Raw genomic sequence first — 16,051 nt, forward strand, 5'->3', positions numbered from 1 at the left:
GGGAGCACAAAATCCAGTCCATCATGTTGCTGAAGTCAAACAACTGGAAGCTTTCGCCACCATTAACATTAATTGCCCAAAGAAAGCTGGCAAACACACACTCAGGATTAAGATTGTGCAAATATCTTACCAATCCGAATCCTGAAGGATATGTACCAGAGTAGTTGGAAATCAATGATACAACCGACAACTGAACAGTTATCTGCATATAATGGGTCACCCATCACTTGCAATGGCACACTAATAATGCAATGCAGCTATGGCAAGTCAGCATGGAAACCACAAATATTTTACCGGGTAGACACGAGTGGACCAGCAGTGGCAGGACTACCAGTATGTAAGGACCTCAACATCATAAATATCCACGAGGTCACCAAGGTACCCATTACAGCAAAAGAGACCAAGGGTATCTGCATTGAGTCACAGTCCCTCCAGGATCTCGGTGATTCTGATTTGGAAGGTATCAGCCCCTTGTTAGAGACGCCACACCGAGAGAATGAAGATCCAAACTCAGATGGTGAAAGCTCTTTGTCAACATGCAGTGTGTCTCTGCACTCCAGCAACTCAGAAAAAGAGACTGACGTTGTCACTACTAAAAATCAAAGGTTGGCAGTGGGGAACATTGCCAAGGGGACATCTCCAAGGACCAGAACCCACTCACAGACACCGGCCAGCATCAAATGCTGCAGTCTGGAAATCCAGCAACAGCACAACTATGCCGCACCTTTACTTCTGCTCTCTAGAGAACAGCTAGCACCACAACGAGCCAGAACAGAGAGGTACCTCTATGAGGTCAAGTAATTCTTCCCCAGCAAGTCCTCGACCTTGAGCCCAGGCCTTCAGACATGGAGGATGAGGACAGGTGAAGGACATGCAATGTCCTGAAGAGGCAGAGGAGGAATGAGTTGAAGCATTGTCTATTGGCTCTTCGAGATGAGGTGCCGAAACTTCACAAGAATTACAAGGCCTCAAAAGTAGTCATCTTGAGAAAAGCAACAGAGTATATTAGCAGACTTAAGGCAGAGCAACAGAAATTGAATGCAGAGAGGGAGAAACTTCAGAAAAAACAGCAACAAATGAGACTCAAATTCTCCGAGCAAGAGTTGTCAACCCACTGAAAGAATATATGGACTTTTAAGCCTCTGCACTTGTAAATTTCACAATCCTCATCCCCATAATTATAAATGTTATAGTCTCTACCCCATATAACTAATTTTGATGTTATCTAATTTTATGTATTTTTACTTATAGCATACAAGACTTATCTTTGGAAAGAAAGGGGGTGTTGTATGATTGCCTTTAAGAGTGATGTCCCTTTAAGATCTTAGTATGCTAATGCGTTAACTACCAGGATTCAGTCATGTGACTACTTGCCAGAGTCACTCTGCAACTGTAACACCTAGAGGAAGGTTCTGTAAATAGTTTGCTCTGTACTGTGCATAATAGTTTAGCTGTAATAAACCTTTTTCAGCATCTACTTTATGTTGCATCAAATATGAACATAGGAGGAGTGGGGCATTCAGCCCATCGAGCCTGCCCTGCCATTCAATATGATCATGGCTGATCTTCCACTTCAAATAGGAACAACATCATTATCAGCACAGAATCATACAGATGAATGCATGCTTCACAAGGAACTTTCACAATGTCTTCATTTTAAGGTACTCATCTGTATCATTCTAATTTGAAGAGGACAGAAAATAGAAGAATGGCTCTAGGGAAACCAAAAGTAGTCTGCAGCTGTAGCTCAAAACAACTATGTGCCATCTTAATGGATGGAAACATTGGAATTATCAAACAAATTATTGTTATCAAGAAGCAACACTTCACATATGAAGGTCAATTGCAGGTAGCATTACAGTCCTTTTCCACACTCCCCACCCCAAACAACTAAATGGCAACTAAATTACTCAGTACAATTTAATCCAAGTACATTATATTTATTTATTTTTTTGTGAACATTGGCAACTTGACTTGACATGGTGCCATCTTTGGTGCTTGTGCTTTGCTTCAGATCTATGCCTATCCTGTCACTCCTTTTTAGTGATTTCCTTGTTGAAGAAAGAAGTCTGCAGATTGACTGCAGGATTTCATAGAAAACCAATCTGACAAAAACTTATCAGAATAAGAGGCAGAAAATGCATATGAGGAATGAGCAGCAGTGATAACAATACAGCTGGAATGAGTGTCTTCCAAGCAGTGCCTCAGCTACATCATATCCTAAAGCAACAAGAGATATGATTACAAAAGCAAAACACTTCTGATGCTGGAAATCTGAAATAAAAACAGAAAATCCTCAGCAGGTCAGGCAGCATCTTTGGGGACAGAGACAAAGCTAATGACTGAAATGTTAACTCTGTGTCTCTCTTCAAGTGATGTGCATATCTGGTTTCTGAGTATGAGTTAGTTGGCTTTTGTTGAATTTAGTGCATTGGTTTCCATTACACACTTGGTGATCCCAGACCTCCCAGAAGTGGAAGGAAGTGGCTGAAAAGAAGCCCTCCATGTGAGTCAGCCTTATTTAGGGCTGTAGTAGCTGACTGCTGCTGCATCTTTTCAGTCACTTACTTCCAGTTTTGGGAGGTAGCCATCAGTCTATTAAATTGTGTCTCTCTTCTTGGATCCTTGTGGAAGCCATTCTAGGATCTGCAGATCGGCCACAATCCAATTAAATGGTGGAAAATGCTCAAGGGGCTGAATAGCTCCTATTCCTACATTCCTATGGCCTGTAAAACTGGTTTTCCCCATTCTGCTCACTAAACAACTTTCTTTGCTATTTGAGTGCAATTACAAGTTCTTATTCTCCTCTGAACTGCAGTTCTTGGCTGATTAAAAAGATTAGTGTTTCTCTTTTCCATTGGCTGATTCACTGTGAGAGATTTAGTCCATATTACATCCCAAAAAGAGTAATGTGTGTAAATCAGCAGCCTTTGTTACACGCAGAAATGTTTAGTAACTCAGTTAATTCGTGAATAAGGTTAGTACAGTAAATTCAAGGCTGTAGCTTCAACCTGACCAAAAAACACAGATTAGTATTGATTTATTTTTAGAAATGACGCAAAGCGCACAGACAGCATCAGGACCTGAAGCCACAAAAACAGCTTCCAAGCTGAATAAAACATCATATCAATTTAATAGTTGATGTTAACAAAAAAGGTACCAAGAGAGATTTAAAAGCTATTTATCTCAGACTTCCAATAATGATTAAAGCAGGTCATCCTGTGATTTTTAACACCATAAAAACATTTTTAACTCCCTTTTTTAATTCTTTTATGGAATGTGGATGTCGCTGGTAAGGTCAGCATTTGTTGTTCATCCCTAATTGCCCTTGAGAAGGTGGTGGTGAGCCACCTTCTTGAACCGCTGCACTACATCTGGTGCGGGTACACCCAAAGTGCTGTTAGGAAGGGAGTTCCAGGATTTTGATCTAGCGGCAGTAAAGGAACGACGATATAGTTCCAAGTCAGGATGGCGTGTGGCTTGGAGGAGAACTTGCAGGCGGTGGTGTTCCCAAAAACCATTAATATAAAATTAGTAATAACAACAGTTTACAGCTGAAGAGTGTTTTTAACATAGTAAACAACCCAAGGCACTTTACAGAGATGGGAATAGTCAACGAGAAGAAATAGATGTTACTAAAAGCATAGTCAAAGAGATATGCTTTGAAAAGGTATCAGAAGAAAGTGAGGAGAGAGACAGAAAGGTGCAGGAGAGCTCCAACGTGTAGGGCCTGAATGGGTCAAGGCTCTGCTACCAATGTGGGAAGAGAGTGGGATATGTAAACAAGGGCCAAGTAAGAAGCTGCAGCCCACAAGGTGGCATGTAGGGCTAGGGGAGGTTGGAAGGGGAAAGATCATGGAATAACTTGTAAATGAGCATTTGGATTGTGAATTAAATGTGTTTGGGATAGGGAGCCAATGGAAGCCAAAGAAAATGGGAATTATACAGGAGGAGGGTTTTCTTTTTACATTAATAAATTATGCAATAATACATAAACCTTCAATAAATTACTGCCTTGTAATCATGGAAAGAGGCACTTGTAATATAGCATCACCAGCCAGTGTGATATGAGTACAACAGTTGAAGAAAAAAGGGGGCTCAGGAAGGGAAAAGAATAAATATAGGGTAGTCATGATGGCAGTCATGTACGTGGTCCCAACCTGGATTAAATACTGTTTCATAGTCAAAAAAAACTAGACTTTATGTCCATTGGTTATTGATGGGTAAAATCTAGGCCAGTGACAGATTACATAGCAGGCAAAACAAAGCAGACAGCAAATGTAGTGCATGGAGTGGATTTGACCAGGAGTTCAGTCATTTCCTCTGAGCCAATGCTAGCAAAAAACATCTCATGTGATTTGATCAGAAGCTGGCAGTGATTGTAAATACAATTTGCAGCACTTACATTGATACATGGTTGGTTTTCAAGATGTTTTGGATTTGATTTGACCCCCTATTGCCAGTGTGAATGTGAATTCATACGTTGAAATAAAATGCAAGTATATTGTCAGTCAACATGTCCAGTGAGGGAACCGTCGCACAAGAACTGACATGCAATTTTGAAACAATTTTGGTTCACTAGACAAATAATTGTGTACACATCTAGTTTAATTACTACCTCAAAGAGGAGAAGCTTGATGAAAGAGCATTACCACAGAAGCTTATTTGTCTCTGATGAAAGTATAAAATATTTCACTTCGGACTTTGCATTTGGTTTGGCATATTAATTCTGGGGTGTAATCCTGATTACAAATATTTGGACCACAATAAAACTTCTTGTTAGAAATTCCATGAGGTTCAACTTTCTAAAGTCAAATTACCCACGAAAGTACAGCTCTTCAAAACAAATAACTGGATACTTAAACTGAAGATTAACCACACAAACATTACTCGCAGGTCATGGAGCAGTTTAGAATGTTCTGTGACCTGAAATAGTGCAATCTCTTTGTGTACTGTACTAATAGTTATCATAGAGAACTAAAGGGGAGATTGGAAAGATTTTTATGCACAGAGGGTGTTTTGAATTTGTAATTGGCTGACAAAATCCATTGTAGAAGCAGAGTTCATCTTTTTTTAAATAAAAGGGAATGAATTGCTTGACAAAAGGAAAATAATATGGTGAGCAAGCAAGAGAGTGGGATTAGATGAAATGGTTGATTGCAAGAAAAGGAAGTTTGGCCCACCTTCATACATCCATCCAGAAAAACCCTACATTGCACTTATTTTTTTTCCATAAATGATTTCAAGGGTTTTACCTCCACCACTCTGCTCAGAAATCCATTTCCAGTGTTAATGACTCTGTATGAAGAAGAACCTTCTGGTATCAGTAATAAAGTTACATTTTATTAGTTTGAACAGTGCCTTCTTCTCCTATTTCCATAAGTTAATTTAAAGTAGAATTCCACATTAAACTTCTTCACAACATTAACTATCTTATATATCTCTGTAAGGTCATCTCTCTGATGTCTCCCTTACAGGCTGAGATATCCAAGTATCTCCAGCTTGGCCTCATAAATCTGATTCTGCTTTACAGTGTCTTCGCCACTTGAATGTCTCCCTTGTTTCTTGACAACCAGAACTGGACACAATACTCAAAGTGCAGGCTGACTAGCATGCTATAGAGATCAATTGCAACTTATCTGACATGATATCTAGAAAGAGCTGAGTGTGCAGACCACACCAAACTACAGGTCCCTACAATATCCAGGATGTAGTGCTAAAGACCTGTGCTCCAGAACAAGCCACTACTGTAGCCAAGCTGTTTCAGTATAGCTACAATACTGGCATATACCTGATAATGTGGAAAATAGTCATGATGCACCCTGCCCATAAAACGCGGGACAAATTCAATTGGAATAATTACCATCCAATCAGCCTACTCTTAATCATCAGCAAAGCAATGGAAGGTATCATTAACAGTGCTATCAAGTGGCACTTACCCGCCAATAACCTGCTCTCCAATTCTCAGTTTGAGTTCTGCGAGGACCACTGGGCTCCAGACCTGATTACAACTTTGTTCTAAAAATAGCCAAAAGAAATGAATTCCAGAGATAAGGAAAGGGTAACTGCTTTTGTCATCAAGGCAGCGTTCGACCGAATTTGGCTCCAAGAAGCCTGAGTAAAACAGAAAATAATGGGGATTAAGGGAAAATTTCCAGTGGCTGAAATCATAACAAGCCCAAAGGAAGATGGTTGTGGTTGTTGGAGGCCAATCATCTAACCCCTAGATATTGCTACAGGAATTCCTCAGGGCTCAACTATCTCCAGCTGCTTCACTAATTATCTTCCTTCTATCATAAGGTCAGAAGTGGGGCTGTTCGCTGATGATTGCAGGTTCAGCTCCGATTCATAATTTCACAAATAATGAAGCAGTCCATGCTGGCATGCAGCAAGACCTGGACAACTTTCAATCTTGGGTTCAAAAGTAGCAAATAACACTTGCACGACACAAGTGCCAAATAACGACCATTTCTAACAAGAGAGAGGGTCTAATCATCTCCCCTTGACAATCAACAGCATTACCATTGTGTGGAGCCAGTGGTCGTGGAACAGAGTGTTTCATAAACTGAGTGCTAAAGTTGGGAATTTGGTGTAAGAACGAATTAGGTGCAGAGAGGAAAGGAAGTGCTGCTTTTTATCTTTTTGTTTTACCTCCAGTAACTGGTGAGTGTTTTTGTTTTGTTTCTAAGCCAGGAGACTATAACTTGCTATTGCTTTACTAAATTGATAGCTAGTTAACTAATCAAGTAAATAAATAAGGCTAGACAGACATGGCAGGGCAGGTGGTGAGCTATGACTGCAATATGTGGGAGTTTGTGGAAAGCATTGCAAGCACGGACCACCATATCTGTGGCAAGTATCTGTAGCTTGAACGCAGAGTTGTTGAGCTCCATTGTGGGGCATGAGGGAAGAGGATATTTACCTGGACATTTTGTTCCAAAAGGCAGTCACACCACTTCGGTTAACTAGAACTTTAGAGTTGGTAAATGGTCAGGGACAGAAGGGTGTGACTGTGAGTCAGGAGGTATGGGGATCCAGGATGGAGTGATGGCGAAGCCTCGGCCCTTGATTCTGACCAACAAGTACAGAATATTCATTTATGGCATAGAATATTCACACCATCACTAAGACTGCCTATTTCCACCTGTGTAACATCGCCTGACTTTGCCCCGTCTCAGCTCCTTTCCTGCTGAAACCGTCATCCATGCGTTTTCTGACTCTAGTCTTGACGATGCCAATGCACTCCTGGCTGGTCTCCCACATTCTACCCTCCATAAACTTGAGGTCATCCAAAACACTGTTGTCCGTGTCTCAATTCTCACCAATTCCTGCTCACCTATCACCACTGTGTTCGCTGACCTACACTGGCTCTCGATCAACTGCTGCCTCAGCAGCAGTTACCTCTATCAGTGGTGCTACTAAGGCAGCCGAGCTGCTGGCCCTCCGATTGGACCGTCAGTTCAGAAAGGCAGACTGCGATTCTTAATGAGATGGTGGTCCTGATGGCAGCTTCTTTATTGGCTGCCACCAATAAAATTCCCTCTGTAGTCCACCACTTTCCCACACAGGCTTGGGACCTGCATTTGGTTCAGCACCCATACAGTGCTGATAAAATTCCAGCTGTTAACTCTGTTTCTTTCTCCATAGATGCTGCCTGACCTGCTGAGCCAGCAGTTTTGGTTTTTATTTATGCTGGCTTCCTTAATAAAGCACAGTTCCCATAAGCATTTCTCCTAGGATAAGTAGTGTTGTGGGACTGTTACTTGTAATTTCTTCTCAAGAATAGGGCTTCTGGAAATCCTACAAATACAGCTATTTTCAAGTTCACTCCAACGGTTCCTGCAGTAGCTAGCAACTGTGGTTGTTTGTTTTATATGATGCGAAAGTGATGCTGTAAATGAGGCTGAATTCACAATAAAAGAATGTAAGGAGAAGCCCAGAGTCGACAGGCCAATCAGTTTAACCTCGTTGTTGGAAATCTTTTAGAAACAATAATTCAGGAGAAAACTAACAAGTCACTTAGATAAATGTGGATTAATTAAGGAAAGCCATGCTCATTGATTTGTTAAGGGCAAATCATGTTTAAACAATATGCTTGAGTTTTTTAATGAGGTAACAGACAGGATTGATAAGGGTAATGCAGTCAATGTGGTGTAGATGGACTTCCAAAAGGCATTTGATAAAGTGGAGGAATGGCAGACTAGTGGCAGATGAGATTTAATGCAGAGGAATGTGAAGTGATTCATTTGGTAGAAAGAACAAGAAGAGGCAATATAAAATAAAGGGTACAATTCTAAAGGGGGTGCAGAAGCAGAGGGACCTGGCGTATATGTGTACAAATCATTGAAGGTAGCAGGGCAGGTTGAGAAAGTGGTTAATAAAGTCTTGGGATCTTGGGCTTTGTAAATAGGGGCATAAAGAACAAAAGCAAGGAAGTTATGATAAAAAAACAAAAACAGAAAATGTTGTAAACAAACTCTCAGCAGATCAGGCAGCATTTGTAGAGAGTAAAACAGAGTTAACGTTTCAGGTTTGTGACCTTTCATCAGAACTGGCAAAAGTTAGAAATACAATAGGTTTTGAGCATATGAAAGGGGGAGGAAGAAAAACAAAAGGGAAAGCTGTGATATGGTGGAGGGCAGGAGAGATTAAATGACAAAAGGTTACATGGTACAAAGCAAAGGGGAGTGGTAACGGGACAGGTAAAGAAACAAAAGATGTGTCTGGATGAAGTGTAAATGGCAGGTTAGCAGGTGTCGGAACACAAAGTCAAGGGATTAAGAAATGGGGGGGGGGGGGGGGGGAGAAGCGTGAAAACAAACCAGCAAAGAAAAAGGAATAAAATGAAGAAAAAATTGAGGCAGAGATTTTGATTTAAACCTCATTGTGATTGAACCACATTGTTAAGTCCAGAAGGCTGCAAAGTACCCTGTCAAAAGATGAGGTGCTGTTCCCCGGGCTTCTGTTGAACTTCATTCAAACACTGCAGCAGGCTGAGGACAGAAGCTATGATGAACCTGTATAAAGCCCTAGTTTTGCCTCAACTGGAATATTGCGCCCAATTTTGGGTATCATACTTTAGGAAGGATATGAAAACATTAGAGCAGGTGCAAAAAAGATGCAAGAGAATGGGATGAGGAACTTCAGTTATGCGGATAGATTGGAGAAGCTGGGGCTGTTTTCCTTTGGGAAGATTAAGGGGAGATTTAATAGAGGTTTTCAAAGTCATGAGGGGTCTGGACGGAGTAGATAGGAAGAAACAGTTCCAGTTGGTGGAAAGGTCAAGAACTAGAGGACATCGATTTAAGATGATCAGCAAAAGATGCAATGGCGACATGAGGAAAATTTTTTACGCAGTGCATAGTTAGGATCTGGAATGCTCTGCCAGATGCAATTAAGGCCTTCAAAACAGAATTAGATAATTATCTGAAGCGGGAAATTTGCTGGGCTACAGGGAAAGGGCAGAGGAGTAGGTGAGTTGCTCTTCCAGAGAGCTGGCACAGACAAGACAGGCCAAATGGCTTCCTTCTGGAGTATAACTGTTCTACGATTTTCATGGAACTACCCAAAAGGGACGCAAAACTTTACCCACAGATGGAAATCATATTGGATATCAAAAAACTTAGCCAACTTTTTTCTTCAGTCAGAGAATTGTGGCATATTGTCAGCAGGACTGATGGAATAAAATGCCTTTGCAGTTTAAAAAATGAATTGGATGAATGCCTGTCAAAAAGGGGATGCAGGACTTTAGTTGAAGAATGACTAAGAACATTCATGGATGGTTTGGAAAGGCAGGCTTGATGTATTAATGATCTATCCCTTCCAAAAACAGTGTATGCTACCGTGTAAAGCATGACAATGAATGACTATCACAACGTGCTGTAATTGAAATACAACAGCAATCATTATAAGCCGCATCCTTGACGTGTCCTGTTGCAATCTTATCAAGTTCCCTTTCGACGATTACTAATCACACATCATGATAAGTTGCAGTTTTGGGAGGACTAATGCTATCCCATAATGCTGTGTGGTCGTGCTTGGGACGCCTGCGCGGCAACGGCGGCTGGATGCACATGCGCAGCAGGCTCACCTGGAAACAAGGTGGCTGGGGCAGCGGAGGATGGTAAAGAAGCGGTTGGCGGCTCTAATCAGTGGCATCAACCGAAGGATTATGAAGTTCTTGATTGCACTTGCACTGCTTGCTTACCTAGTCTGTGAGTATGAGATCGGCCTGTAGAACAACATCCGTGCGCTTTAAAGTTACTGTAAATGTGTGAATGAGAGAGGAAAGCGAGAGCTGGCTCCCAGAGGACGGGAGAGGGGGCTGGAGGGTAGAGTGGGTAGTAGACAGAGGACTGGAGGGTAGAGGGGCAGTGAACATGTGGCTGGAGGGTACAGGGGTCGTGGATAGGGGCTGGTGTGTAGAGAGTAGAGGGCAGGGGGCTGGAGAGTAGGAGCAGTGGGTAGTTGGGGGGTAGAGAATAGAAGGTAGGGCTGCAGGGTAGAGGGCACGAAGTTGCAGGGGGAGGTACTTTAAATAGGATTGCTAATCTTGGTCCATCTTTTATAATGTTTCATGGTTATAGTTTATGGTTATGGTTCAACTTTCAATGGGTAATATTTTGTTTTGAATTTTGTGTGTTGGGGATGTCTGCTGTAAAGTTTGAGTGGATGTGTTTATAGATTCAAAATAATGCACGGTGAAAAGCTTATTAAGTTTTCTTTTTCTTTCAATACAATAGCAGCAAAAATAAATGTATATTGTAAAGGAATACTGAACCCACAAATGTAATTTTTCACTCCAATACAGCTGCTTTAATTTCAGTGGTTGTTTCTCTCTGTTTCTGTGACAAGTGTGTATTATAATTTGCATTTCCTTTCAGAGTCCATAAAGTGGAACTTTGTTATTACTGAACTTAAATTATTCAATTGGCTATTGGCATTTTGTGAAGGTTCCTGAATTTATTGTAGAATATGTAGTTTATAAATATGCTGTTGTGTTTTCTAAAACAAGTTGTGAGGTACCCTACCCCCATAAATGTGTTAAGGAGCTTAATGAGCATCTAATTAGATTATAATGATTTCATGTTCTGCCTTTATATTTAATGCAGAATTCCACAGTACAGAAGGAGGCCATTTGGCCCAGTGTACTTGTGCCAGCTCTTTGAAAGAGCTATCCAATTTGTTCTACTCACCTGCTCTTTCCCCACACCCCTGCAAATTTTTCCTTTTCAATATATATTTAATTGCCTTCTGAAAGTTACTATTGAATCTGCTTCTTCCATCCGTTCAACAGTGTATTCCAGATCATGACAAGTTGCTGCATAAACAAAAGATTCTCATGTCTGCTCTGGTTGTTTTGTCAATTAGCTGAAATCTATGTCCTCTTGTTACTAGCCCTCCTACCAGTGCAAACAGATGCTTTTTACTTACTATATTAAAACCCTTCATAATTTTGAATACCTCTCTTAAATCTCCCCTTAATTTGTGATGTACTGAGGAGAACAATTCCAGCTTCTCTAGTCTCTCCACATAACTAAAGTTCCTCATGCTGGTTATAATTCTAGTAAATCTCTGCATCCTCCCCAAGACATTGGCATCCTTCCTAAAGTGTCAGGCACAGAATTGGTCACAATACTCCACCTGAGGCCTAATCAGTGAGGTTAAGCATAACATACTTGCTTCTGTAAATTTAAGGATCCTGTATGCCTTTTTAATAGCTGTCTCAGCTTGTCTTGCAACCTTCAATGATTTGTGTCCATACATGCCCGGGTCTCTCTATTCCTGCAACCCCTTTAAAATTGTATCATTTAGCTTACATTGTCTTTCCGAATTCATCTTACCAAACTGAATCATTTCACACCATGCTGCATTACGTTTTATGTCATTTTATGCCCATTTCAGCAGCCTATATCCTCCTGAAGTCTGTTATAACCTCCTTTACTGTTTTATTACATTTGAGTTTTGTATCGTCTGAAGTTATACTCTGTATACCCAAGACCAGATCATTAATATATATTTAAAAATAGCAGTCATCCCAGTAATCCCTGGCGAACACCATTGTATATTTTCCACCTTCTGAAAAACACCCGCTCACCACTTCTCTCTGCCTTCTGTCCCTTAGCTAATTATGTTTCCATACAGCTCCTGTCCCTTTGATCCCATGGCCATCAGTTTTACTAACAAATATATCGTGGCACCTTATCAACTGTCTTTAAAAAGTCCACATATTCAACATCAATTGCACTACCTTTTTCAACCCTTTGATATGCTTATAATGTTTTTGTTTTCAGTGTTGTTGGCAACTAATATTCATGATTAACAATTGTGAAGTTGATAAACACTTCTGTAGATTTAATCATTTGCTATTGTAGTTTTTTTTAAATCTTGTGGAAAATGCAGGGACCTGAAGTAGTTTGGTCAGTTCTAAGAATTAAGAGTTCACTTTTATAATTTGACTGGCTTACCTGTTGGCTTACAGTAGCTGAAGCATGCAGACCAGTAACGACCCATTTTCTGTCATCTGATATTGTACTTGGTAAAAGGCCACATAGACTTTTAATTCTTCTACATTGCAAAGCGTGCTGGGATGACACCAGTGATTAGTGGTGATAACTGATTTGAATTCTGAATAGTAAATTAAAATTTTTTTTTATTTATGTACAACCCCAAGATGTTCCAAAATACTTTAGAGCCAATAAACTGCCTTGTTTTGAAGTGTAGTCACTGTTGTAATGTAGGGAACCCAGCAGGTGTGTATGGAGAGTCGAGGCCAAGTATAGTCTTCAAATGAAGTGAGGGTGGAGAGTTGGATAATGAACCAGGATATGCATTTATAGCAACAAAACAAAAAGTGCTGGAAATACTCAGCAGGTTTGGCAGCATCTGAAGAGAGAAGCAAAAGTTAGTGTTTCAGATCTGTAAGCTTTCATCAGAACAAGCAAAGGTTAGAAAAGAATTAGGTTTTAAGCAAGAGGAGGGGAGTGGGGGAAGAGAACAAAGGTGTGTGTTAGGGCAAAGCGTGTGTTGATGCTTGTGGTGAAAGACAAAGCAAAGCATTAGTCTAGAGAGAGTCTGTTAATAGTGAAATAATGAGCAGCTTCGACTACATGAAAAGCAGACACATGGTTAAAAAATAAAATATTAAAAAAAGGCCAGTCATGCTCTGAAGTTATTGAACTCCACGTTCAATCCGCAAAGCTGAAGAGTGCCTAATCAAAAGATCAGGTGCTGCTCCTCGAGCTTGTGTTGATGTTCACTGGAGCGGGCTAAAGACAGAAATGTTGGTATGAGAGCAGGGGGAGTGTTGAAATGGCAAGCAATTGCTTTTCATAGTCAGAGCTGCTCATTATTCCACGATTAACACTTTGTATGTGTATGCGTGCGTGCGTGAATTCCAGAAAGACAATGTAGAAAGAGGACTAAAGCAGCTTCAGTTAAGTAGGGGCGACAGAGTAACCCCAGTGAAAGTATGACCAATATGGAGGAGCATAATTCAGGGCTGGCTTCAAAATTGTTCAAACTTGCTCAACTAATTCCAAACTTCAATGAGGGAGATGTGGAAGCATTTTTTGTGTCTTTTGAGAAACTGGCAAGGCAGCTAAAATGGCCAGCTCTTAATACAAAGCGAGCTAACCGGAAAAGCCCATGAGGTTTATTTCTTGTTGCCAGATGAGAGTTCATCAAATTATGAATTGAACAAAAATGCTATCCTCAGGGCATATGAATTAGTATCGGAAGCCTACCATCAAAAGTTTAGAACCCTAAAAAAGCAAGCTAATCAAACTTATTTGGAGTTTGATAGAAGTAAGCCGCTGGCTTTTGACCAGTAGTTGAGGGCTCTTAAAATACAGCTCAGCTATGAGAATCTCAGGGAAGTAGTCCTATTAGAGGAATTTAAAAACTCCCACTCTCAATAAAGACCCACGTAGAGGAGCAATGGGTTCAGGGAGCCCGGCAAGCGGCTGTTCTGGCCGATGAGTTTGCTTTAATTTATAAGTCGGTTTCCCAAGGGAGAACCTTTCCTAATCACTCTCTCAAATCCGAAAAGGACAAAAGGTGGGAAAGTGATCTCCGCCCAGGCAGTCTTGGGAGAGAAAGGAAAGCAGGAGACACAGAAGGCTCTCCTCCAGCCACAAAGGAAGGTGCTGTGAGCAAAAGTGAGACCTGTGTGCTTCCATTGTAATAAAGCAGGGCATTTAAAAGCTGACTGCTCGAAACTAAAGGGAAAACCTGTAGGGTTAATTGGGGCACACCTGCTCAGTGAAGCTGAGGCCCTGATGGAAAACACAGAACAAGCTGTGACTTTAACTGTAGTAAGAGTGCAACCCAGGGAGCTTGCTACGGCCAGTGCACGAAAAGTTAATAGGATTCCTGAAGCTTATCACCGTTTTATGTCTGAAGGGAAAGTAATCCCATACCCCTTGACTGCAGCAAGCAAGCCCATAGTGATTCTCAGGGACACGGGCCACTGTACTCCGTTTACTGGGAAAAGGTTTGACCCCCCCCCCCCACAAGAGAGTGCAGTGAACACCAAAATGTTGGTGAATGGTATTGGAGGGCAGCGTATGCCTGTACGTGTACACCGGGTACACCTGGTGTGCAACCTAGTTTCGGGACAGGTGGCCATCGGGATTGTCCCTAGTTTGCCTGTGGACAGGGTTGACCTGCTCCTAGGTAATCTGGTGGGGGTGGGGTGAAGGTGGTAGCCCCTCCCTCCAGTAGTGAAAGAAAGACTGCAGGAGGTCAGGGAGACAGGGCCATGGCAGGAGATGGTGACCTGCAGTTTCCCTGAATGTGAAGTGGATCAGGCCATGATCAAATCAGCTCCCCCAGAGGAGACTGCATTGGCAGTGCAGGCAGATGATCATGAGGTCTGCCTGTCCGAGACTTTCTTTGGAAAGTTAGAAGACCCAGGGAATGAATTAAATGGATTTTCCCTAGCTGAGGCTCAGCAAGCCGACCCTGTATTGCGAGAGTTAGCACAGGCTGCCCAATCTGAAAGTGAAGCAGAGGGAGTCCCTGATTGCTACTATTTAAAGAATCAGGAAATGGAGTTCTCCTCACAGACCTGAGAGCAGGGAATGTTCAGTAGTTCACCAGTTAGTGATGCCACAGTGGTACCGAGGAGAAATATTAAGAAGGGCCCACGAGAGTACAGTGGCTGTACATGCCGGTATACGAAAGACCAAAGCCTGCATAAGACAGCAGTTAGATTGGCCAAAACTCCACAAAGATGTGGTGGAGTACTGCTGGAGTTGCCACATGTGCCAGGTTGAGGGGAAACTCCAACCTAGTGAAACCTGCACCCCTAAGTCCTGTACCGGTGTTAGGAGGACCCTCAAGCAGAGGGCTGGTGAACTATAAGGGACCCCCGCCGAGAACAAAAGGGGACAGGCAGGCACAAGGCTAGCAAAAGTTTAAAAAGAGAAGGGGAAAAAGTGACCAAGAAGGCAGATTAAAGGAAGTCCGGGAGGAAACCCAGATGAAAACCCCTACTGTCCAGTCAGCCAACCCCGGAAAATGTGAAAAGTTAGACCCTACCTCCCCCCCTATGTAAAATCCAACTCTAGAAGCACTCCACCAGAGTTGCTGACAGCATTTAGCGAACCTGTAGAGACCCCTCTAGGGATACAGAAACTGTGAGGGTGATGCCTCACCTAGTCGAAGTGCCACAGGAGATTGCAGTCAAGTCTGCACAAATACCTGCAGGCAGGAATGTCCCAGAGATCAAAAGGTGAAATTAAACCAGCACTGACACCCAAGAAAGACAACTTTAATAGGCTTTAAGAATTATTAATGAATGAGAGAAATGCATGGTTTTTCTTTCTGTATCTTATATTTCTCTCAAACCTTTTAATGAAATGCGCCTTTTTTTTTCAAATCGCATTTCATTCCCCTGGGTGTGGAGGTGTAATGCAGGCCCCCACCTACTGAGTATTTCCAGCACTTTTTTTGTTTGATTTCCAGCATCTGCAGTATTTTGCTTTTACTATGCATTTATAGAGCACCTTTCACATTCAGAGGATATCCCAAAGTGCTTCACAGCCAA

At 41.7% G+C, this 16,051-nt stretch overlaps 1 protein-coding gene across 2 annotated transcripts in view; it reads left to right on the forward strand.

The window, feature by feature from the left end:
• Nucleotides 1-10,068: 10,068 nt before the first annotated feature.
• uxs1 (UDP-glucuronate decarboxylase 1) overlaps nucleotides 10,069-16,051 on the forward strand; it is a 115,084-nt gene continuing 109,101 nt past the window's right edge. For both annotated transcript variants that reach the window (XM_068033805.1, XM_068033806.1), the window contains exon 1: nucleotides 10,069-10,214. In XM_068033805.1, the coding sequence (XP_067889906.1) occupies nucleotides 10,121-10,214 (94 nt within the window). In that variant the 5' untranslated portion in view covers nucleotides 10,069-10,120. The remainder of the gene's footprint in view (nucleotides 10,215-16,051) is intronic.

Source organism: Heterodontus francisci, chromosome 6 (assembly GCF_036365525.1).
Source record: "Heterodontus francisci isolate sHetFra1 chromosome 6, sHetFra1.hap1, whole genome shotgun sequence".
Taxonomy (NCBI): Eukaryota; Metazoa; Chordata; class Chondrichthyes; order Heterodontiformes; family Heterodontidae; genus Heterodontus; species Heterodontus francisci.